The sequence below is a fragment of the Vanessa tameamea genome, chromosome 6, assembly GCF_037043105.1.
Source record: "Vanessa tameamea isolate UH-Manoa-2023 chromosome 6, ilVanTame1 primary haplotype, whole genome shotgun sequence".
NCBI classification, from domain to species: domain Eukaryota; kingdom Metazoa; phylum Arthropoda; class Insecta; order Lepidoptera; family Nymphalidae; genus Vanessa; species Vanessa tameamea.
This window is the reverse complement of record NC_087314.1, coordinates 2205154-2230353: the sequence shown is the minus strand read 5'-3', so window position 1 is coordinate 2230353 and position 25200 is coordinate 2205154. Positions and strand designations below refer to the sequence as shown.

General features: G+C 35.8%; 4 protein-coding genes across 4 annotated transcripts; 1 reads left to right on the top strand and 3 right to left on the bottom strand.

Annotated features, from left to right (window-relative positions):
* Positions 1–40: 40 nt before the first annotated feature.
* Positions 41–5774, bottom strand: LOC113393187 (inducible metalloproteinase inhibitor protein-like). The gene is made up of 4 exons (XM_026629936.2): positions 5634–5774; positions 2655–2843; positions 1928–2113; positions 41–764 (listed from the first exon to the last, which is right to left on the bottom strand). The coding sequence occupies exons 1-4, from the start codon at positions 5689–5691 to the stop codon at positions 547–549; spliced, it is 651 nt and encodes a 216-aa protein (XP_026485721.2). The 5' UTR covers positions 5692–5774; the 3' UTR covers positions 41–546.
* LOC113393184 (aspartate--tRNA ligase, mitochondrial) lies at positions 2970–5063 on the top strand. Its single transcript, XM_026629931.2, has one exon. It carries the CDS (start codon positions 3109–3111, stop codon positions 4984–4986), a length of 1878 nt encoding a protein of 625 aa, XP_026485716.2. The 5' UTR covers positions 2970–3108; the 3' UTR covers positions 4987–5063.
* Positions 5775–14385: 8611 nt separating the features above from the next.
* LOC135193284 (uncharacterized) lies at positions 14386–17001 on the bottom strand. Its single transcript, XM_026629939.2, has 4 exons — positions 16868–17001; positions 16106–16282; positions 15410–15610; positions 14386–14441 (listed from the first exon to the last, which is right to left on the bottom strand). Exons 1-4 carry the CDS (start codon positions 16920–16922, stop codon positions 14419–14421), a joined length of 456 nt encoding a protein of 151 aa, XP_026485724.1. The 5' UTR covers positions 16923–17001; the 3' UTR covers positions 14386–14418.
* A 1180-nt stretch (positions 17002–18181) lies between these two features.
* Positions 18182–23450, bottom strand: LOC113393188 (inducible metalloproteinase inhibitor protein-like). Its single transcript, XM_026629937.2, has 4 exons — positions 23348–23450; positions 20091–20285; positions 19138–19335; positions 18182–18566 (listed from the first exon to the last, which is right to left on the bottom strand). Exons 1-4 carry the CDS (start codon positions 23403–23405, stop codon positions 18478–18480), a joined length of 540 nt encoding a protein of 179 aa, XP_026485722.2. The 5' UTR covers positions 23406–23450; the 3' UTR covers positions 18182–18477.
* Positions 23451–25200: the final 1750 nt, after the last annotated feature.

Genomic DNA, 25200 nt, shown 5'->3' with positions numbered 1-25200 from the left:
AACTATATTTCTGTTGTGTTAGTTTTAAGCTGGTAATGACAACACTTTGAAACAATATTTCTATTGCGATAGTGTTGTCGTCATTGGCATAGTTTATTCTCTAGTTGTTCAATTGTTTCTTTTTTGTAATTGTTTCATTTTAAATTTGCATTTGTGACTCTTGTTTACTACTCAGACTTTATCCTTAATATTGACTATATAGTATGTAAAGTATTTTGACTAATAGAGTATGAGACAATCATTTTGTTTGTAATAAGACTTAACTATTAAACTAATTAACGTAGCTAGTGACTTATATTTTCTCTTGATATTCTTATTTCAAAATATGATTATTTACTTGTAATATTTGGTGGCATAGTTTACAGAGAAATGTAAAGCCACATTACAGTGCTTCCTTGTGCTTATATTTTAGTATATTCAGAGAGAATGCACTGTATATTAGAGTACAATTTTGTTAAAAAATAAATAATAAATACACATAATTATTAAAATATGCTTTCTTTTTTTAATACCTTTATTTTTAATCTTAATTTCAAAATACACGTTTTAGTTGAAATCTGGCGAATTTGCCAATTCTGGACATAGATTAATTGCCATACATGGTTTGTCGAATTTCTTTCGTAAATAGCCAGACTTACAAACGCATCCTGGTGCACATGCTGCGTTGCTGTCACATTTAAACTTGGCTACTAGTGATAAGCAAGTATCTGGTGGACAGGTTCGTTTACACTCTTGATATTCTTCATGTTCCTCGCACAAAGTATCTTTGAAAGTAAAAAACATTTAAAAAATGGAACCGACGCCATCCGTTTTCAAATAATAGGACTATACTTTCTACTATATAATAAAAAAAATAATAACACCTAGGGTTACTCATCAAATACGTCGCATCTACCCGCGCTTTTTAATTTGACCGCGCATCTCGAAATGCAAGAATGGTCATTCTTGATGCCTATATCCAAATATGGACTTTAATTATTGCAGTTTACGTTAATTTGGGTTGTGTAAAATGCATTTGTCGGTGCTTTAGATTTTAATCTTATGAATAGTGTGTGCATGGCCCTGCCATGATAAAACACGATGTTTAAAAGTGTTTGAAATCAGATGATTGATTGGTTCGAAACTTGTTACTTGATAAAGCACTACTTTAACTGAAATAATGCTAATTACTTAATAATACATTTTATAAACTATAAATGTTGTAACCTGTCTACGGCTCTAGAAGGAAGACGATTTAGGGGGGGAGGGGGGGTCGACCATGTTTTATGTTTTCTTACAAGGACCCCCGTTGTTTAGAGAAGGAAGTTTGGGAAGGAGTTTCGATAGTTCTTACGTAAGATCAAAAAAAATTTGAATTATTGAAAAAATGCGGAAAATCGCGCGATTGCTGAGGTTCGCTCGGATGTGTACTTTTAGAACCTTTGAAATTACAAATAAACACATTTCAAAAGTTGTTACATTGTAAAATAAACAGTGAAATAAACCAAACTTGTATTCATTTTCTTCTTTAGATTCTTACGTTATAAATATTAAACAGCGAGGGAGGGGGTCGGCCAGTTCTTATATTAGGGGGGAGGGGTTCAAAACCTAGCGAAAACAGTCTTACGTAATAAATGAATGGTCCCTATTCGTCCTAAACTTTATCGTGAAGTTATTGTGATTCATCGACAACTATTTATTTAGCATGATTATTAATTATTAAAAAAAAAATTAAGGCACTCAAATCGTACATAGTGCATTTAATAAGTGGTTTTCCAAGGTAATAAATAGGAAGAACAAAGGCGTCGCAACAACAAATAACCCCAGATACATACATAGCTTTTCGGTCATTGAGGTCTGTTATCGACTAAAGGGGAGATGAGTGAAAATCAATTTATTTTTTATTATTAATTACTTACGTAATAATTATATTTAAATGTTTACTCACGACACTTATTGAAAGGAACGCAAACGTTATTTTTATTCCTTGCATAGCCTTCTTTACAATAACACTTTTCGTTACATTTTATGTTTCTAATAGGACAATGTGTTTGGTTTTGCTTATGTAAATCTGCACACACATTATCACAGGCACCGCCACAGCTATAATATTCGTTGGCTTCAGGACATTTATCTAGAAGTAAACATCGTATTAGGGAAGCGTTGATATTAAAGTTAAATTGTATTACTACTTATTATATCACATTTTGATAGTTGCTGTTCAATTTATTATATGTATTATATATATATTATATATATCTGCTTCTAAGGGAACCGAAACAGAAAAAATGGTAAAATCTTTGCTTAAAACAGTATCTCTGCCTAATCATTTTAAACAATAGAAGTACAGTTCGATTGATATTAAACTCTGATTTAATAATTAATATATTTTTATTCGTTAGTTTATTAATATTATTAATACGACATTGGGTTAGTTGGTTAATATTTCTTATATGTAGCGTAAGAGCGTAAAAAAATTGCTATCAAGCGGTCTTAGACCGTTGAAAAATATACATTATACCGTTTTTCTCCAAAATATTAGCGGCTCCCATGATATTCTTGTAAAAATGACTCGATAAGATAATAATTTTTAGTTTATTTTATTCCCAGCAAAACAGACAAATTTATTATTATTATATACAGGTTACATTAAAATAATATAAAATTAAACTCACCACATAATTCACTAGCTATACATTGTCCTATTAAATTTCTATAAAAACCTTTTTTACAGACGCATTTCATTTGACATCTTTTATTATTTAGTAAACAATTAAATTGTATGTCTTTCGTTTTGCAAGTTTTCTCAGGAGGACAATCTCCAACACAGTCAATCATTTCATTTGGGCCGGAACATTGTAAATCTAAAACATTTCATTTTGAGATAGCAACATTTTGTCGAAGACAGGTTATATGTACATTCTGCTGATTGTCAATAATTGTCATTGTCATTTGTCACTGCCAAATGATGTAAATACTAAATAGTTAAATACAAAGATTGCAAATTTGCAAACTACAGAGTTCATTAAACTATACAAAAAAATATAAATGTAAATAGGACATTTTAAAAGAATAATTTTCACTGTTTAATATATTGTAAAGTTTTTAATATTAATAGATAGTTTCAAAATGTGGAGAAGAAACTTTATGCATTTATTAAATTCAATAGAATTAAGGACTTGTAGATATATCTCGTCTGTAAGTACATCCTATACTAGACATTGTTTCTTACTAAATAATAAACAAAAATTCCATCATCAATGGCTGCTTAGTGCAAAAAAACATGAAACGAAAAGTAAGCACGTTAATGACCTAGATATAGTTGATCAAAACACCTTTAGTTATAGAACCCATACCTGTGGAGAGTTGAGATCAAATAATGTCGGACAGAAGGTTTTACTTTGTGGGTGGGTGCAATTTGTGCGTTTATCGAAATTTTTGCTTATCAGAGATTCATACGGACAGACACAATGTATAGTAAATAATTCTGATATTAATATTAGTGATATACCATTAGAAACTATAGTTATGATAAATGGTACAGTAGCAGCAAGGCCGAAAAGTATGTATAACCCTGAAATGGAAACTGGAGAAATTGAGGTTATTATTGACAAAATAGATATCTTAAATGAAGTTGATAAGTTACCATTTAATTTAAGAAATTACCAGAAACCAAAGGAGCAATTAAGACTCCAGTATCGGTATATAGATTTACGATTTCCGCAGATGCAAAGTAACTTAAGGCAACGATCATTATTGTTGCATAACATGAGAAAATTTCTTGTCGAAAAACATAGATTTGTTGAAGTGGAAACACCTACTTTATTTTGTCGGACACCAGGAGGAGCTAGAGAATTTATTGTACCGACTCATTACTCCGGTTTATTCTATTCTTTAGTACAAAGTCCACAACAGTTCAAGCAAATGCTCATGGTTGGTGGTATAGATAGGTATTTCCAAGTTGCTAGATGTTATAGAGATGAAAGTACAAGACCAGACAGACAACCGGAATTCACACAACTTGATATTGAACTGTCATTCACTAATTTAGACTGTATCATTAACATGATCGAGCAATTACTCCAAGAAACATTTTTGGAAGATCTACCAAAATCTCCATTTAAAAGAATAACATACAAAGAAGCCTTAGAAAACTATGGTTCAGACAAGCCAAATTTGACTTATGAATGGAAGTTAAATAATATTAGTCATTTATTGGAACAACATTCTGCAGACCCCAATTTTGGAGCATTTTCTTTAGCATATTCCAGTTCATTAGGTAAGCTCACCACTAAATATAAAGAAACAATAAATTCCTTAAGAAAGAAGTATAATGTAAGAATAATACTCAATGAAAATATATCAAGAGATATCGGCCAAGATATAAATAATCAACTAAAAGGCATCACTGGTGAAGAAAATGACAATATTTTAGCTTTAGGTGATAAGGACAATGCATGCCTATGTTTAGGTGATATACGTGAATTGCTTGCTCCTCTATTAAAATCAAAAAATCTTTTATCATGGAAGGATACCATCGAACCATTGTGGGTGGTAGACTTTCCCCTATTTGTTGAAGGAGAAAATGGTTTACAAACGTGTCATCATCCATTCACAGCTCCACATCCTGAAGATTTGCATTTATTGGATAGTGATCCCCTGAAAGTTAGGTCACTGGCCTATGATATTGTTTTCAATGGTAATGAAGTAGGTGGAGGCTCAGTGAGAATTCATAATGCAGAATTACAGAAAAAAATACTAAACATTTTAAATATAGATTCAAATAATTTGTTACATTTTATTAATGCTTTAAAAAGTGGATGTCCTCCACATGGGGGAATAGCTTTAGGCATAGATAGACTTATGGCTATTGCCTGTAGAGCTGAGTCTATTCGGGACGTTATAGCATTTCCGAAAACTCACGAAGGTAAGGATCCATTGTCAGGTGCACCAAATGAAGTAAATGATGAAGACAAGAAGTATTATTACATAAGAAGTATTGAATAAAAATAGTCATATTTTCATGTGCAAATTGTTTACATATTTTTATATAAGGAAACTTAATATACAATTTCTACATAAAACTAAGTACTTTTTATTTATTTCGTTTTAGTTATATGAAAAATTACGTTTTGAACGTCGACGAAACTGCTATCGAAATTTTGGAAGTAAAATTAAAGTCGAAAGAAGTAGTTAAGTGTAATAGTGTTGTATTATAAATAAAGATATATTAATCATAAACTCTTAGTAGTGTACAATATAGCTGAGTTATTAACAAATCGCATGAAATACGTAAATCTAAGGTTTGTTTATCTTTTTTCCTATTTCCATTGGCATAGGCTATAGAATTTTTTTCTGTATCTCTATCTAAAATTAATTGTTATTATTTTAAGCAGTATGATAAGGTACAAATAAATTTTATTTAATATCAAAATACAGTATTAATATAAATAGGTTAATTGACTTCTATTACAGTTTGAATGCTGATTAAACTAACTTTAAACACTAATTTCATAACATAAGGTAAGTATCAAATAAACTTTTTACCTTTTTATTTTTTTAAAAAGCTTGAGCAATTTTTGTTTTATTTTGCCGTTCTTGTAATTGATAAATATATAATTTAAAAAAAAAAACACCAATGAATTAAAACTTACCAGATTCACACATGCACAGGAAAATAAAATACGAAAAAAACAAAATGAAGGTCTTCATGTTCACAAACTAACAATGAGCCTCCACTGCGTTTGAGATATTATTTATACCCTGTATGACGAGTGCGTGTGAAGAGGGGGATTTCTAGAGCGAGTTTATTATAATTGCGAATATTCATATGTTATAATAGGTTAGATTTGGATAGGTTAGGTTGGAAGTACATTTTTCTAAATTTTATTCGCATTCTCGCTCCCAAAATTCTGGAAAAAAATACTTTATTAGTTCCTGCCATTACAAATATTTTATTCATAGTACACTTTCTTCTATCTCCCGGTTTTGCCTGTTTTTTAGCTATTTTTTACGTTTTTCTTTGTTATTTTATTCATTTCTGTTCCTATCTTTTTTCCGTGTTCGACGCAATTGTGGGGCCCTCTGCCCTGCATCCGTTGACGCTTCAATCTCCCGGATCGGCCTCCCCGTTCGGGAGTTATTGGTGAAAAACCGAAAATTTTCGTTCGCATTTTTCCTTATATTTTTCTGTTTTTTATTTTTAACTCGCTCATTTTTTATCGTATCTTGTTTCGCTCTTTGGCACAATTGTAGGGCCTTCTGCCCTGCATCCGTCAAGGCATCTCACTCCCGGATCGGCGTCTCCGTTCCGGAGTTATTAATTTTTTAAACCAAATCTGTATCGATTATTCGTTAAAAGAATCGGATCGCCCTTGAAAGTCTTCTTAAGCGATTTGAAACTTAAAATAATCGAAGTACATTTTTCTAAATTTTATTCGCATTTTCGCTCCTAAAATTCTGGAAAAAAAATGCTTTATTAGTTCCTGCCATTACAAATATTTTATTCATAGTACACTTTCTTCTATCTCCCGGTTTTGTCTGTTTTTTTAGCTATTTTTTACGTTTTTCTTCGTTATTTTATTCATTTCTGTTCCTATCTTTTTTCCGTGTTCGACGCGATTGTGGGGCCCTCTGCCCTGCATCTGTTGACGCTTCAATCTCCCGGATCGGCCTCTCCGTTCGGGAGTTATTGGTGAAAAAACGAAAATTTTCGCGTCAATTTCAACGAAAAATTTTTTATCGACTTACCTGAGTGCCCGGGCTCTGAGGATCATAAATACTGCCTTAGAGCCACCCTCAGCCACGTACTTCCTGAGGGAAGGGCGTGTTCTGTGCGACGCACTGGAATTCCTCGGTGCAAGGCTTCGGGAGCTGTTCGACGAGTGTCTGTGCAGCGGGCAGTTTCCGAAGCCTTGGAAAGAGGGTAAATTGGTCCTGTTGCCGAAGGAAGGTCGGCCGATGGATTCCCCTTCGGCATACAGGCCAATAGTGCTGCTGAACGAGACGGGCAAACTCTTCGAGAAGGTCCTCGCAGCCCGTCTCGTTCAGCATCTCGAGGAGGTCGGTCCGGGTCTCTCAGAGGCTCAGTACGGGTTCAGGGCGGGCCGGTCGACGGTCGACGCCCTGGACGCCCTGAAGACTCGGACGACAAAAGCGGGGGCCCGGGGGAAAGTCGTCCTGGCGGTGTCGCTCGACGTGGCGAACGCCTTCAACAGTCTCCCTTTCGAGACGATACGGGAGGCACTCCGATACCATGGGGTGCCGACCTATCTGAGGAGGCTGCTGGAGGCGTACTTCCAGAACAGGGAGATTCTCTGGGCGGGGGTCGATGGGAGACTGGTCCGGCGTCGGGTAGGCTGCGGCGTTCCACAGGGTTCGGTTCTCGGCCCAATTCTGTGTAACGTCGGTTTCGACTGGCTCCTGCGAGCTCCCATCCTTCCCGGGATGGGGGTGTTGTGTTACGCTGACGACACCCTCGTCACGGCGACTGGGCGGGACTTTCGGAGGCGGCTCGCCTCGCCGAGGTCGGAACGGCTCTCACCGTGGACCGTATGGGCATGCTGGGCTTGAGGGTCTCCATATCCAAAACGGAGGCCCTCCTCTTCCACGGTCCACGGAAGGGACCCCCACGAGGGGCGAGTATCACCGTCCAGGGGACGGTGATCAAGGTGCAGGCCCAGATGAAGTATCTGGGCCTGATCCTGGACGGACGATGGAGCTTCGGGCAGCACTTTGAACATCTCGGCCCGAGGCTCCTTAACGCCGCCGCCGCCCTCGGTCGCCTCCTTCCGAATGTGGGGGGGCCAGGGTCGCTATGCCGGCGTCTATATTCCGGCGTAGTGAGGTCGATGGCGCTGTACGGTGCCCCGATCTGGGTCCACGCCCTCACCGCTGACAATCGGGCCCTGCTGCGGAAGCCGCAGAGGGTCATAGCGGTGAGAGGCATCAGAGGGTACCGTACGGTGTCGTGGACTGCGGCGACACTTCTCGCGGGCGATCCGCCCTGGGAGCTCCAGGTGGAGGTGCTCGCGGAGGTGTACCGGTTCCGGGTCGAGGCGAGGAACCGCGGCGACCTTCCAGGGTCGGCGGAGGTCGGGCGGATCAGGGCTCTAGCCCAGCAAGCCCTGATCGCCCGATGGCAGGAGGATCTGAGGATCCGTCCCCACTTGAGTCGCTGGGTCGAAAGGATGAAGGGCACACTCACCTTCAGGATGACACAGGTACTTACCGGGCACGGATGCTTCGGTAAGTACCTGCACGGAATAGCGCGGCGGGAGGTGTCACCCTCCTGCCACGAGTGTGGTGCGCCAGTCGACACAGCGCACCACACCCTGAGTGAGTGTGCTGCGTGGGGGCCCCAGAGGCACACCCTGGCGGCGACTATGGGCGGAGACCTCTCGCTGCCGAGCATCGTCAACGAAATGCTCGGTAGCGAGACGTGCTGGTCGGAGATGCGCTCCTTCTGCGAAAACGTGATGTCGCAGAAGGAAGCCGCGGAGCGGGAGCGGGAAAAGGATGCCGCTGCAGACCCGCTCCGCCGAAGATGACCGGAGAGGAGGAAAAAGCGCTACGCGCACCTTCTCCCTCCGCCTCGATAGGCGTCGCAGGGACTAGGGGGGGTCTCAGTACCCCGAGAACCCCCTCTAGGTGTTGGAGGCCCGCATAGGCGGGCCGACCGTCAGGGCGTCACGGTAGCATGCGCAAGCGATCCCGTGGCGTCCGCCGAAAGACGGAGAGGGTACCGCTGGTTTTTTAGTGGGTAAACTCGGCCTCCAGGGCTCCGGGGAGTCCCACACACCCCCCCACCTTCCATCACGTGGGGGAAGAGCGTAAAACGTTTATCAAGCGAGAAAAAAAAAATTATAGGTTAGGTTAGGTAGGTGCTACTGTAGGTGCCTACTTGGGGTACATGTCAGTCACCTCCTCGTGGTGTACCCTGGGCAACGGGGCCGGCTTGAGCTTGCTCGTCGGCCACGGCTAAGACTGGCGGAAGGGATGCCGCGGGGCCGCTCCTGGTACGTCCCTGATCGGCGTCAGGGCGGACCATGTGAGTGGCCTCGTTGGCTGGGAGGGAGTGGGAGGGCTCGCTACTCGAGCCTCCCTGGTGTTTTACACCGGCGGTCAGCGGCGGAGCCTACCATCTTATCCGCCGCAGGGCGTCAGCTTCGTTGACGCCCAGCCTCCAGTGGCGGACTCGGGGGAGTTCGTCACATTCACACGTGGAGGATGAGGGGGAAGGCGCGCACTAGGCGCGCTTTCCATGTATATTCAGCCGCCTTACGGCGGCTGCCGCTGGTGGGGTCGCGGTTGCATGCCCTTGGCGATCCCGTTGCCTCACCACTCGGCGGCATGGTGGAAACCCGAGGATGGTTTTAGTGGGTAGGACAGGGCATTAGCATCAGCGTGCCCTGGCACGGGGCATTAGGCCCCGGTTGAGTCCCACATACCCGTCCCGGTCCCCCGACCGGGCGGCATGCGTAAATGCATTTCCTCCTCGTTAAACAAAAAAAAAAAAAAGGTAGGTGCCTACTTATTTTGTAGTTATACTTTTAAAACTAACTAAAAAAAGATACTGTCTTATTCTATGAGATGGCCCAGTGGTTAGAACGCTTGCATCTTAACTGGTGATTGCGGGATCCAACCCAGGCAAGCAGCACTGAATTTGTATGTATGCATTATTTGTTTATAATTCATATCCTGCTCGGTAGTAAAGGAAAGCATCGTGAGGAAACCTGCATGTGTCTAATTTCAATTAAATTCTGCCACATGTGTATCCACCAACCCGTATTGGAGCAGCGTGGTGGAATTAGTTCCAACCTTCCCCTCCAAGGGAGAAAAGACTAGCTCATTAATGGGACGTTTAAAGGCTGCTATACTTTACTTTTTTATTATTCCATAAGAAACTATAAGTACCATACTTACCTATTAATATAATAAATAAAAATATGGAGTTGCTTTTAATTTTTAATAATTATTAACTTAAAAATTAACTTAAAATTTTAAATATTATTAACAAATCAAAGATTTAGACAAAAAATGTGTTTTACTTGGGGGTAGGGCTTTGTGCAAGCCTGTCTGGGTAGATACTACCCACTCATCAGATATTCTACCGCCAAACAGCAGTACTCAGTATTGTTGTATTCCGGTTTGAAGGGTGACTAAGCCAGTGTAACTACGAGCATAAAGGACATAACATCTTAGTTCCCGAGGTTGGTGGCCCATTGGTGATGTAAGGAATGGTTAATATTTCTTACAGCGCCATTGTCTATGGGCAGTAGTGGCCACTTACCACCAGGTGATCTATTTGCTCGTCCGCCTACAGATATCATAAAAAAAAATGTGACTCAAGAAGTAAAGCCGTTAATTCTGCATCGATCTCATCCTGGTCGTGCAACTATTTTAGTGTATCTACTAGTTGTTGTTTTCTTGTTTTGCACTATTATATTATATTCTGCACACAGTAGACAACTTCATGAAACTTGCTGCCGTAGCCAGATTCTGTCAGAAGACTTCATTTCTATTTGCTAAGAAAAGTGCAACGAACCATGACCAAATTTCAACTCTCACGCTTATAATTATGTAATAAGTATGACCTTCATTTTATTATTAATAATTAGAAATTTTGTAATAACCTAAGAAAAATATTTAACACATTTCGCTCCATGGAATTCAATGTGAACCATTGCGAGCATAATCAAATTCAATGAGCAAATATGTAAACCACGTAACTAACTAGGTACCTAGTATTTTTATTCAATTATATTATACCTACGTATAAATGAAATGAATGTATTGAAAGTTTATATTTGTATTCTATCCATCTATCTATATCCGCATGAAAACACACCAAAATGAAAAGATATAGAAACTAAGTATATAATATAGTGCAATGTATTGAGTCAATACACGATAAGTATCAGGGTATTCCCCGTTTCCGTAGATAACGTCTATGAGCAAATCGGTGATGTTTATTTATAAATGCCACAAATAATAAATTTACACAATATTAATATTTTGTTTTGTTTTTTATGAGACATTCAAAAGTTGTTTTTTTTTGTGGACACAGTACCTAAACACAGGTAGGTGAACTTTTAAATAACATAAGTTTATTTACACTTCTAATAAAATAAGTATAAAAAATTGTACGAAATAAAATAAATATTTTTCGATATTTAAATATTTATACATAAATTTCAAATAAGGAGTCGCAATGAAACCATAGCACCACAGTGGGTCTATTACGGTTATAACATAACAACTGTTGCTATCAAATATTTGTTGTGGATTGATGAATGTTGTAGTCGACAAATCAGTATTATGGAGTATTATAATTTTTTGATTTGATTTGATATCAATCTACCCGCAACAAATATTTGATATCAACAGTTAACTAACCTAACCGTAATAGCACCACAATTCACCAACACTTCATGCATGAAGGAATCTGTATGTGTTGGATCAAAATATTCAGTCTGTGTCACCGACCTGCATTAAATTCCGAACCTTGTCAAAAAATGTATCCTTAGCTCAGAAGATTATTGATAGGTTATGTTTAAGTTTATAATTTTTTTTGTTGTATTATATTACATAGCATTATTGGTGTAGTTGTGGTGGGTATTTCATACTCCTAAGTTTAATTATTTATTATCAGTGAGGCTATCATTAAAATCGAAATAAATTTGTGTTTCATCAATCTGCAATCATGTTTTTTAATACTGCGACTTGAAATTTTCAAGGAAAAAGGAAAAATAACACTGTTTTAAATTCTTATTCAATGTATTTCAGTGTAGTCAACTAAATACCATTAAATAATAAGAGACCAGTCATTAAAGGTCAAGAAATGCAAATGAACCGATAAGGCTTTTAAGGATTTTTGGACGGTGTTGTAGGAGGGGCTTAGAAAAGTTTAATTTGAAATTGTCGACCACGGTTTCCAAAAAACCTTCGAGTGAAGTTATTTATGTTTTGCCTTTATGTCCCGTTGTGATGTAATGAAAGGCAATTGAGTATAGATATATGTATTGTAATACAATTTACAATGTTTAATTGTTACGACGATATTACAGTGCGAAGTTAGAATGGCGACTGGCGACAGAACATATAATAACGTATTAATTGACAATGTAGCATATCGAATATCGACTTGTTTCTAGGTGCCATTATGGACAGTGATTTTTTCTTACATTAATAAAAGATAATACGTAGGCACAATGTGGTTAAAAAGAGAGCTGTTTAGACTCTTGAACATAATATAAAAAATAGATATATATATAAATTTGGCAACAGAGAGTGATTTAAATTAATGAAATTAAAATAATTATATTGTTGTTCGTTAGTTTAAATTTTTGCCCATCGTAATTTTCTAACATATTTTTAAATTCATAAATATAATTTAATTAATCTTTCCTTATAAATATAAATAATACAGAACATATAATTCGTTTTCCTTATACAATAACACGCACTTGAAATAATAAATTATTCTACTATTGTTTTACCTATTCTGTTGTCCTTTACGTTACTACAGTTGGTCGTTGTTACTTGTCACCGTTGCTTTATAAATAAATACTTTGACAAATAACGCTGCAAATCCCGAGGTCCTCGATTAACACCCAGGTAGTTAAATAAATGTTTCTTCCTCTTTTTATCAAGGAATATTCATTAGCAGAGATTCGAAGTAGTGTTTAACCATTAAGCGCTTTAGAAAGCGTGAAGTAGATAAAGCGCTTGACTCTTGAATTTTCTGATCTCCACTTTCATAATTGGATAGGTCATGAAATGTGATATTATCTGAAAGACTATGGACGCTTTCTGAAGTATGGGAACACTGTGAACTGCCAGACTCCAGTCCGTAACTTAAAAAGTTAAAAACAAAATATCTTATAAGCGCACGATCTGGGCCGTTAACCGAGGAACTCAGGGGCCCATGCGGTAGCCACTAGACCATATGCTTATAATATTTAATTCTTTGAAACGTTTTATAGTTTCCAGCGTAGATCATATTATATAATTACTTATGTACACAACTTATTCTATATCAGATGTTCATCCGCCTAACAGCAAGACTCAGTATTTGTTGTGTACCGGTTTTAAGGGAGAGTGAGCCAGTGTAACAACAGACACAAGGGACATAATTATTTAACATCTTAGCTACCAAGGTTAGTGTCGCATTGACAATGCATTATGACTAAGATACTTATTTGTTTAATATGAAAAAAACAGATGTTATTTGACTTACAGAAATGATATCGAAGTGACTTATGAACAATTGAAATTAAATTATTGACATAACGCAAAAAATGTTTTAGTTATATTAAAACATTTATTTTATAAGAATAAGGCAAACTCATTATGTACAGTAAATTATTTTTCTTTTGTTATTACGTTATTTTATTTAAAGATTAATTTAAATAAAAAACGATGCGTCATACATTTTTAGTATCAAATAATAGCCTTCTTCGTGCACACGATTGGATCATAAAAATATACTCTACTTATGTATGTATGATTTTAAGGGTATGTATGATTTTGCCCGAAATATTTTTCAGCATTTACATACTAATAATCTCAAAAGCATAGTCATCTATCTTATATATGTATGTATGTCTGTATGTATATATAGTAAATTCTACCTTTTAAAAATTAAGTTTGGAACTTGAAACCTCCTAAAAAGATGGCCAATTGCACTCATGAACGTTTTCTCACGACGTTTTGTGTCACCTTCAAGCACTTAATGTTATGATTCTGTCTACTGGGCATAAAATCTCGATAAACTTTAAGTAATCCTAATGATACTGACGTTTATTTTTATTATTATATACAAAAACAACAGTTTGCAGTCAAGTGTATGTCGGAGCTGGTCTGTTATAGGCATAGAGTTGTATTACAGATCAGCAGGTCTTCAACTCTTTTGATACAGCTGTAACAACACAGAACTTATGGCAAGTCACGTATGAAAAATGTGTTTTTTTCTTCTTCGTTCGTTCTCCACGATTGTATCATCTCGTCCATATAATGGTTACTCTCCTTCGCCAAACTTTATTTATGCAACGTTGGCTATCCCGGTCCATTATCGGATGTTCCTAAGCCTCGACTTTCTTCTTCTGCCAATGTCTTTCCCTCAATACCATCAAATTGACCATCATGGTGATCTGAAAGAGACTGTATCGAACATCTCTAAGGACATAACCCATATAACTAATCTATCTGTAATTAATGGTCAAAATGAAGTCGTAAATGATAATGACATTCTATTAGTTAAAAAATCAGTTTGTCTGTTCGAAAGACGAAATGTATGATTAGCGTCAGATCATTTTATGAGATAAACGTACGAGCACATAGACAATGAGCGTGTGTTGTGATAATAATCTTTAAAATAACATAAATATGAAATAAAATATCAAGTTTTAGAAAAAATATTTATTGAAGCTTACACTTTTAACAACCAGATTGATTTTGAGCTGAAAATAGAAATAGAATAAATTATTATAATATGTACATTAATATTTAATTTTGTTGTTTCGACTCCACTGTGGATATCGGGAATTAATCGATAAAGTAACTAACGTGAAACCTATATTAATTTACTATTGTTAGTGTTTCTATTTAGTGTAAATTGATAATAGGTACTCATCGATAAATTCTCGCTTACTTTAGGTAGGTTAGGTTAGTTGTAGGGCGATAGGCGTGATGACTTGCACCGACTTGCGACTTTAAGTTTCAAATTATGCTTGGTAGCAGTCCGTCTGGGTAGGTAGCCCCCACTCATCAGATATTCTCACGCAAACAGCAATATCGTTGTGTTCCGATGGGAAGGGTGAGAGACCCAATGTAACTGCAGGCGCAATGGACATTATATCATAGCTCCCTAGGTTGGTGGCGCATTGGTGTGATGTAAGGAATTATTAATCTAGGCAGTTAGCACTTACTATCCTACCTATTACTAATATATGGAACGTTTTTCGAACCATTATATAAGTAATAGTGTTTTATTAATCACCATCATGCTGGCAAGTGTCTCATTAATCAATTGCAGAGATAAGTTATTAAGAAATTGTCGTTTTCGGTTTGTATATACTAACATTTTTTATCCCCAGTGACCACTCGCAACGGAGATTAGTTATCTGTACGGGGCAAATGTGTGAGCAGGCAAGACAAGCACTCTCTGTTCCGTCACTGGAACGGGACAGGAATATCCGACAAGAACGGAAACAGTTTAGGCTCAGGATCACTGGCTTTACGTGTTTTCCCGAGCACGGGATTGTGAACACTGTCAACTTCTAGACTCCGTACTGCTGCTGAAGTTTTATCGTCAGGAATACCCAATGACATTTTTAATGGTTCAACCCGATATTCATAAAGTTAAAACTAGGCACTACACGAAAGAGACAGTCGATCTGTAATGGCAGTTGAATTATAGAATACTTACTGCATTCTTCGTAGGTAACGCATTTATTTGCGTCATTCCTCCAATAAAAGTCGATACAACGACATTTTGGGTCACATATTACTGTTATCCCTATTCTACCTATCTGCCTGCAGCGTTTTCCACTTGGCGCGGCATTAGCACATGATTCTGAACAGATGGGGCATGTATCGTAGATTTCATTCTCGCCGCACGGAATTGGAGCTGAAAATTTTAATAAAGAAAACTTTAAGTGACTTAAAATGTTAGAATTCTTATATCTATAAGATTTTTTACCCTATTTTTGTTTTAATTTGAAGGGCGTTTGAGCTAGTATAACGAGGCATGATGTCTATGGACGTACGTGACTTAACATACAATTTGTCTTTTGTCTAATTTAAAAAAAATATATACTAAAATTGTTTTAGCTACAAAAGCCAGTCTATTTGTACAGTACGTTAAACATGCGTATTGACACATTGTGGTTGTTTTTCGTGGTATACAGTACAGTATTTTGTTCAAGTGCAAGTTTTTATTTATACATAACTAGTTGTCGCTCGCGGCTTCGCTTGTTTTAGGGGATGGCCGTCAGGTTTTAGATATATGACTTATATTCTTCCTTGGACTTCAATCCTAAAATTTCATCAAATTAAGTTTGCAGTTTAAGCCGTGAAACTAATGTTCCTTTCGAATTTATAATATTAGTATAGGTATACTTACGACAATCTCTAGTAGATATACAAGTTCCATTTGCAACTCTTCGAGAATTAAAACTGCATTTACAGGGCGCACAGGGATCGCGATAATGTGTGCACTGATCTTCAGCACCAGGGCAGTAGTCGGACACACAGTCTGGGGTTTGCTTCAGGACTTCATTAGTACCACACTCGTCATCAGCTAAAAACATTTTTATGACTTGTAACATATAATGTTTATAGCTATTTATATGATATCGTGATGCTCTAGTGGTTGAAATACCTGACTCTTAACCAGCGATTTTTTCCATTAACTTATTCAATCGAAATCAAAATATATATTTTTCAAGTAGGCTCTTACATGCAATTAATGTTTTTGGTTTTTTATTTTTTATCAAATATATTACATTAATAAAGTATTCGCTTCAAATAACTAAATTATGAAGTTGTTTTAAGATCAAACAATTGTTTTCAACGCGTGTGTGAAACAGACTTTATTCAGAAAAATCATGTGCACGTGTGTATATAACTGATCACGGAAGGTGGCGCTTCGATCGGAAATTAAATTCCAATTTTATTCCTCCCGGACGAAGTCAGGACAGGTATCTAATTGTACTTACCTATATTATACACGTAAGTAAATTGATGCAATTATAAATATATGTTATGAATTTCAAATATTTATCAACTCATAATTTAGTCCAATAAAATAAATTAATAAAAAAAAAAAAAACTCAGCACGCAATTATTTTACCTACAGGTAAGTTTAATAATTAATTTTAATTACCTGTTGCAAAATGAATAAGGAAAACAAACACCAAATTAATGATAAAACACGACATATTGCCTCAACAAGTCGACTTATAATGATATGTCTTTTCTCTTTTAGTAAATTTATGTACAAGTGGTACTATTGTCTCCGCACCTTACGTATTGTGCTTCTGTATTTAAAGTCTATATACTAGTGACACGCCCCAGCTTCGCACGGATACATTGCGTATTAATAAAAAAAATGACGATTGGTTATCAAAAAATATTAATTTGATAAAAAAGCATTATTCTTAATCCAATTAAATACATTGTGGATTTCATGTATATCAATATAGGCCTTTACAGCATGTAATTGAAATGAATATTTTCGAAGATATTACAGATTTAAAATGCAGGCACATAGCGATTTGTATGGTCTAATGACAAAAAAACTGTGAACGTTGTATATAAAGGCAATCTGTAGTATATTTAATTTTGTGTCAGCATTGCACCCGTGCGAAGCAAGGCGGGTTGCTAGTAAACTATAAACTGATTACTACTGCAGAGTCCAGCGGCAGAGACTCTACTCTACCGTATCCTTCTGGCGTACTAATCAAATACAATTTAAACATAAACAATTTAATTACTTTTGACTAGGTAATGTTATATATTCCTACCAGCATACAAACTTTACTAGTTTCTCGCTCTTTCGATTAGTGCAAATCAAAATGTGTTTTTTTGAAAAAGAAAGCAGAGTTACGGACAGAAGCAGAACGCGATATTGTTTCCTATGATATATAGATATAGATAAGTTACAAGAGACACAACAAATGAAAATATCCAACACGTTTTAATGTGAAACATTTATGAAAAGTTCCGCAGTGTATATCGATTCTTTGTTTGTATATGAAACAGTTATTGTAAAACTAATAAAACGAAACGTCTTTTGTTTTATTTTATTAGCGACGGCTGGGTAGGTAACATCTACTCATCATATATTCTAACGCCAAGCAACAATACTTATAATTGTGTGTGTTATGATTTGAAGGGTGATTGAGCCAGTGTTACTACAGGCACAAGGGACAAGACGTTTTAGTTCCCAATGTTGGTAACGCATTGGTGGTGTAATGTAATGGTTAAAAAAATTATGGCGTCAATGTCTATCGGCTGTGGTTACCACCTACCAGGGGGCGATTATTACACCCGCCTACATTAGTCATAAAAAATATTTATTTTAAAAAATATAATAATAAAGTCAATTAAAGCGTTACTTGCGCTGTAAGATATATAAAAAAATCATTATGATTTTATATTAAAAAAAGAAAACAAATGTGCTTTTTATGTATTTTATTATGATTTTCTCGCTTAACGTACGCTATTATATAGTTACGGTAGGAAGCATAGAAAATACTTATCATTACCTACATATTACATAACAAAGTCCCACTGCCAAAGCTACCGAACGGATTTTCATATGGTTTTCACCGAAAGTCACGCGAAAAGTTTAGTTGGATAATTTATTAAGAATTCCGTTCGGTAGTTTATGAGTTAGCCGCGTGCAGATAGGCCGAAGCGGCGTGATCATGGTTCTATATATATAGCGACAATCTTTGGTAGACAATACAATATATACTTTATAATTAGGTATTATTCCGATGTGACGTAATCAAATCCTTGCGCCGTTGACGTTTCGTCTAATACGGCTTGGTCTTGGACGTTGGCGCTAATGATGTTGGCTGTGGAATAGAGAAAAATATATCATGAATTTCATATTAGGCTTGTCAAGTAATCCCTGCCTGTCTGCCTGTAAATGTCCTACTGCTGGGCTCAGGTCCCATTTTATGTAGAAGGTTTATGGGCACGCTGATCCAATGCGGGTTGGCGAGTAGCAGATTTTATCGAACGATTCAATTTCCTGATGATGCTTCCGTGTAGGTTTATAAAGAGTATATTTAGGTAAAGCTCAAATTGAGATGGCCCAGTGGTTGGAACAGGTGAAGCTTACTCGTTAATTGCGGTAACAAACCCAAGTAAGCACTACTGAATTTTTATGTGCTTAATTTGAGTTTACAATTCATCTCGTGCTCGACGGTGAAGGAAAACACCGTGAGGAAACCTGCATCGGTTAAGATGTACGCGTTCTAACCATTGGGCAAACTCGGCTCTTTCAAAGACAAGTGCACACTTTATTCCTTCCCCTACTGTTTTAAGGTCATGGGATAGGAATTCCGACACGACCGGTAGGAGTTTAAGCGCATGACTAATGGATTTACTTGTTTTCCGAGGTCTTAACATATAAGTACTTACGGCACTCCGTATAAGGGACACAAACTCCATCTTTCCTCCAGTAATTTCTGATACATTTGCAAGAGGGGCTGCAATTTATGACAATGAGCAGGAAAAAAGGGCATTCCCCAGAAGGTGATGCGTCGTCACAATTGTCAGAAGGACAATAGAAAGGGCACGGATTGAACTCTTCATTGACGCGGGAACACTCAAATGGAGCTGAAAAGAGCAAGCGGTCAAAAATTTAGTAAAAATATTTAATATTAATATGATCTAACATTCTTTATATTGTAACTCTCAATTTGACCAAATTGATCGGGTTTTCAAATTTTGAGTAAATTAAAAAGAACTACATAGTAGCTTTAGTATGTATACATACATATACATATTTTAAAAGACAGTTGTCGAAGTTTCTTTGTCTGTATATTATGTATCAAAAGAAACAACGAAACACACACACAGAAACATTTAATATTTAACTCAAAAATTAAGTGTTTAAGCCGTATACTATAAAGAAACAACGCTTTTCCTTACGCGACGGTTTCGCGACTAAGCCGCGTAAAAGAACTTCGTTCCAATCTATTTTACATATAATAAAATTGGAGTGTCTGTTTGTAATATTAAAATAACCGCTTTTTACGAAATGCATATGTAAATAAAAAAAATTTCAAACGCGCACTAAGTCGCGGGCACAGCTGATACAGATACAGTGATATAATATATTATTTCAGTTCCCCGTATAGCGTCACCAGTAGGAAGACTTAGTTCTAAGACTCAGCCGAAAAAAAAGCTACTTTGTCCGACTAATTTTGTAAGATTAATTAATTTTCGCTTCGTCTAAATAAATTTGAAACTCAACCCGTATGATTATAATAACGTTGATATACAAAGAACAATTTTAATGAAAACAGGACAATTGAAATAGATATTATAACCTTGTTTAATCATGTTTTTAGGTTGTGGTTGTTACTTACGACATTCTGTAGTGGGTATGCACGTGCCGTTTTCAGCTCTACGATAGTTGAAGCCACACTTGCAAACTGGTGGTGGACAAACTTCAGGTTTAGGACATGGTGTTCTATCCTGGAACTCGTGCTTGGGACAATGGTCGTAAGCGCAATCTAAAGGACATTCATCTATTATCTCGTTGATGCCGCATGAAAGTGTCCCTGTAACAAGATAAGCCTTATTTAAAATCAAGAAATTTAATGTCACTGATTAGAACACGTGAATCTTAGCCGACGATTGGACGTTTCAATTTGAACTTTTATTTTGAAAATTTGAAAAATTCAGATATTCTTCACAAAGCGTAATATATATTTTTTAACATTAATTAATCAACAACATTGCATTTATTGAACATGATCTAAAAATAAATAAAACATTAACTTTGAAGTTTTCAATAAAAAAGGTATTATGTGTAGTTTCATTAGCAAGGTGGAGGAGTTGTTAGTATCCTAGGTCATAATTGAAGGCCCTCAAGCGCTGTTTGACTAGTATTATATATCCAGTGCAAATAGCTAGTCTTTGTAGATAATGGTTAGCAAGAAATCGTCGTAATCATCATCAGCATCATTATTATCATCAAAAGCGTCATCATAATCATCATCTTCATCGTCATCATCACCGTTACCTAGATCATCATCGAAATCGTCGTCATTAGCATCATCGCCATCGCAATAATCATCGTCATCATGATCATCACCGAAATCGTCATCATAATCATTATAGTTATCGTCATCGTCATCATCATCACTGACCGGTTAATCGGTAGAATCAATATTCCACACAGATGTTAGCCTTTTATTCTTCTATGAGCCTACTTGACATTAAACTAGTGGTACAGCTTTGTACAGGCCTTTATGTAAGTGTGAATACAAACACAAGCGAAGTAACTCAGTTCTTAATGTTGTCCGCGCAATGTATTTATAAAGAATGGATAATATTTCTCACAGCGCCATTGTCTATGAGAGGTGGTGACCACGTATTAGAAAATAGCCCATTTTCCAGTCCGCCTAATTATTACAAATAATGATTTATTAAACTTTAAACTTAGATAAATTTTATTTACCTAGATTTTAAATTTAATATAAAAATAGGTAATACAAAATATATTTGATTTGGCTGGACTATATTTCCTAATAAAAGACACTTATTTTGATCGGAAATAATTCACCGGTCGATCAAATGCTATTTGTAAAAACCCATCATACAACATGTATTAGGGAAATACCACAAACGATACACCGTTTAAGAAAAAAAAAAATACAGGATAGAATACACGAGTGACCACGCGATAAATAATGGTCAGCGGCGGGGTATGACTAAAATTTACGTGTGTACAAGATTAATTATGCGAAGGCCTCTAATGATGCATTGTTGCAACAATTTTTTATTCAGTTGTCAAAAAAGATTTGTGATAAATTGTTATTCGTTAATATTTCAATGTTTTCACTTTAATATGGGTAAATAACTTATGATTTCACGCATTTGTATAATGCAAGTCTATTGATTTACTTGGCGCATGCTAGCGTTATATTTTTGTCCCACATTTCCAACAACCATCGTCAGTCAATTTACAAAATACTTAATAAATATGTCATCTAAATCATCCTTATGGAATACTCTGTCCATTGGTGTAATCCGTCTTAAAATCCCATCGTTAATTTTATCGCGTTTAGACAGACAAACCGACGCGGCGGGAGGATTTTGTTTTACGATTTGTCCGATATTATATTTGTTAACATAATATCGGACAAATTCGCATATATTCGTAAATAAATAAAGACATATTATGTCATCGATAAGAGACAAGACAATTTATTAATATAATGATTGTATTCAAAATAGATTGTCATACCCTACTTTATATTAGTGCTTGGATCGCAATTTTATTCTATAAGCTAATAAAACAATTCTTAAAAATAAAAAAAAAAAACGTGATTGTCTTCGATGAATTAATAAATTGGGTTTCCCAATAATATTTAAGAAAAATTTACCCATAGCGTAAGATAGTATGATATTGTATAAGATTATTTTAATGAAGCTACAGATATGTGCCAGTTAGTTATCATCATTACTGAAGAACTAATTACACCTCGTTTCTGACTTCGCAAAGTTAGTATATCCTTCCTGGGACACGGTATTCGTTTCTATAATAAGATTCCACAGTTATTTTTAACATGGCCTATTAAAAAATTTGAAGTCCATGTCAAAAACATTGATATATAAGACATATTATTCAATACAAGATTATATTATAGGTAAAAAAGCATGGACCTAGTATTCGTTGATTTCTGGGCAGGATATATAAGTTTAATACTTTACTGACATAGTCTGTAATTAAAATGGGCGAAAACAGCAAATACTCAGTTGCTTGCCGGATCTTCTCGGTAGAAACTACTTTCCGAACCGGTGATAGTTTTACATTTAACTCTACCCTGACATGACGATTCAAAAACGCTTTTATGAGCCTACTTGAGTAAAGAATATTTTGATTTTAATTTTGATACTGTCATTGCCAGGAGCACAAAAATAGGATCGAAGATACGTCCCTTGTACTTGGAATTACACTGAGTCAATGTAACACACTCTAAAGAATCACAGTAATATGTATGGAATAAAGTAGAATAATTGCTGAATGAGTAGTTTACATCTGCATTGCACAAAGTCCTACTTCCGGTAGAAGTAAATTCGGTATAGGACTGTGTGAAAACTATATTAATTTGATACATTGTCAGTCTACCAACACTTAATAGTTAATTGTCTTCATTAGACAATCTATGACAATCTACCAACAGGTAATAGTTGGACAACCCAGGAGTATTCATGAAATTTTGGGAGCCTGGACCAGATTTGCTTAACAACATTTTAAATAGTTATACCTACAAATTTAGACATATATTGTATATGTTTAAGTTTGTAGATAGTATATATGTATAGTATTATGAAAAAATGAAAAACAAAAAAATTTTTTTGGTTTTCATTTTTGTTTATCACTTACTTTTCACTTTAAATATATTATTTATATTAAGGATAATAAATACTTCTAGAACTTAGAATGAAACATGAAAATGAAAAAAATACGAGATAGATCCTACGCAACAAAATAGTAATCTTTCTTAACAAAACATTATAAATACATTTTTAAACTACCTAATAGAGATATCATTTCTAATAATAATAAGTGTTTACAATAAAATATTAGGTAGTATACTACCTACAAACTTACCTGAGGACAAATTAACTAAAACTGATAACAGCACGGCAGTGGTCGTCAAACACGTCATTTCGCGAGTTAGTTACAATTCTAAGTGATTGGTGGATGTTGGACTACAAATTATCACATTTTCGCACGAGTTACGATTTTTATACTTAAATTTATATGATATACTTTGAATTCGTACAACTAACGCCATCTGTGTTTGATGCTCAAAACTTGATTGTAATTTTGGTAATAAATATATATTATTGTAATAGTTATTTGGTTTTACGATAGATGGCACGGCACTTTAAAAAAATAAATAAAATTTATAAAGTGTATTAGAATCAGGGCCGGATCTACCATATGGCTTTTTGGGCTTCAGCCCAGGGCCCCGTGGATTCAAGGGGGCACTATTTATTTTATTTAGGAACACCAACAGTACACATATGCAACATTTATATTAAATATACAGTCAAAAGTATCAGGTCTTCATATGTACACCAATTACAGGTATTCACAACATTGTCTGAGAAGTTTTATAACAACAATAACACCTTAATCTAAATTAAATTACTACTAAAAAAAAAAACAACATTATATATATATAAAGTTATGTAAACAACTACACATAAAATTAAAAGTGAAACAGTTACAATTTTAGAGAGTAATATTTATGCAGAGTATGTTTGAATTTTGAAAATGAATCATGAAACATGTCCAAATCTGTTATCTCTTTATTTAAGAAGTTGTATAAGTTGCACATCCTAACAAGTGGAGAATGCGCACCTAGATTTGTACGAACTCTTGGATGGTAAAAAATTTTAGTAATGCGTTGACGAGGAATTTTATTAGGTACTGAAATAGAAAGCTGATAGTAGATGGCTGCTATCAATGTTGCTATCAATGTTGCCATTTATGATATTGAACATAATGATTAAATCATGAATTGAACGTCGAGCATGCAGGTTCTTCATGCCAAAATGAATTAAACGTTGTTCGTACGGGCATCTGAATGATATTTTATGAGAATGAAAAGCTAAGTAACGAGTAAACGCTCGCTGGACTCGTTCGATGCGCTGACTGTGTATACTATAAGTTGGATTCCATATCGATGAAGCATATTCTAACCGACTGCGTACTAATGCGTTAAACAATGTAATTTTGGTGTGGGGATTTTTAAACATCTTTGTATTGCGTCTTAAAAACCCTAGCATTTGAAAAGATTTTTTAGTTATATGGTCTACATGGGACACAAATGTCAGTTTTTTATCAATTGTAACACCTAAATCGCGAATTTCGTTGACTTTTATAAGAGAAATTCCATTAATTTAGAAGATAAATAAGTTATTAACGTTAGTACAATATGAATTTTAATTGTCAGGACCGGACCGTAAGTTTAGGGGACCTAAGACATATCTGAACGTAGACTTGAATTAAATTAATTGAATGGGTTTGATTAATTACTGGACTCGCAGGGCTGTAAACCATACGATCTGTTTAATTTAATAAAATTATGGATTATTTCGCATTATTGTCTATTTTGACTTTGACTTAACTTAGCTGGGGCACCCTTGAATTCACGGGGCCCTGGGCTGAAGCCCAAAAAGCCATATGGTAGATCCGGCCCTGTTAATTGTTATTAACGTTAACTGTGTTTTTTCGACTCTTTTATTTAACCTTTTATTTATGTATATATGTATATTGTCCAAAAGGTAGGTATAGATAGTTCATCATTCATCGTCATTTGGTGTGGACATCAAATAATATTAAATAGATTATATTTAATAAGTCTATTTGAATAAAAATCACATAATTGTCATGATTGAAAATACCTATAATTAGTTAAAGACAGATTAAATAATTAAACTTAACATGAAAAC

What these genes read in the sequence shown, in the direction of transcription:
- LOC113393184 (XM_026629931.2), top strand. Translation starts at nt 3,109, where the DNA reads ATGTGGAGAAGAAACTTTATGCATTTATTAAATTCAATAGAATTAAGG.
- LOC113393187 (XM_026629936.2), bottom strand. Translation starts at nt 5,691, where the DNA reads ATGAAGACCTTCATTTTGTTTTTTTCGTATTTTATTTTCCTGTGCATG. An exon ending in CCTGTGCATGTGTGAATCTG is followed by an intron (nt 2,844 to 5,633) that starts GTAAGTTTTAAT and finishes GAAATGTTTTAG; the next exon opens with ATTTACAATGTTCCGGCCCA. An exon ending in CGTTCCTTTCAATAAGTGTC is followed by an intron (nt 765 to 1,927) that starts GTGAGTAAACAT and finishes TTACTTTCAAAG; the next exon opens with ATACTTTGTGCGAGGAACAT.
- LOC135193284 (XM_026629939.2), bottom strand. Translation starts at nt 16,922, where the DNA reads ATGTCGTGTTTTATCATTAATTTGGTGTTTGTTTTCCTTATTCATTTT. An exon ending in CCTTATTCATTTTGCAACAG is followed by an intron (nt 16,283 to 16,867) that starts GTAATTAAAATT and finishes AAATGTTTTTAG; the next exon opens with CTGATGACGAGTGTGGTACT. An exon ending in CGTTACCTACGAAGAATGCA is followed by an intron (nt 14,442 to 15,409) that starts GTAAGTATTCTA and finishes TTCTATTTTCAG; the next exon opens with CTCAAAATCAATCTGGTTGT.
- LOC113393188 (XM_026629937.2), bottom strand. Translation starts at nt 23,405, where the DNA reads ATGACGTGTTTGACGACCACTGCCGTGCTGTTATCAGTTTTAGTTAAT. An exon ending in CATACCCACTACAGAATGTC is followed by an intron (nt 19,336 to 20,090) that starts GTAAGTAACAAC and finishes TGCTCTTTTCAG; the next exon opens with CTCCATTTGAGTGTTCCCGC. An exon ending in TGTCCCTTATACGGAGTGCC is followed by an intron (nt 18,567 to 19,137) that starts GTAAGTACTTAT and finishes TCTATTCCACAG; the next exon opens with CCAACATCATTAGCGCCAAC.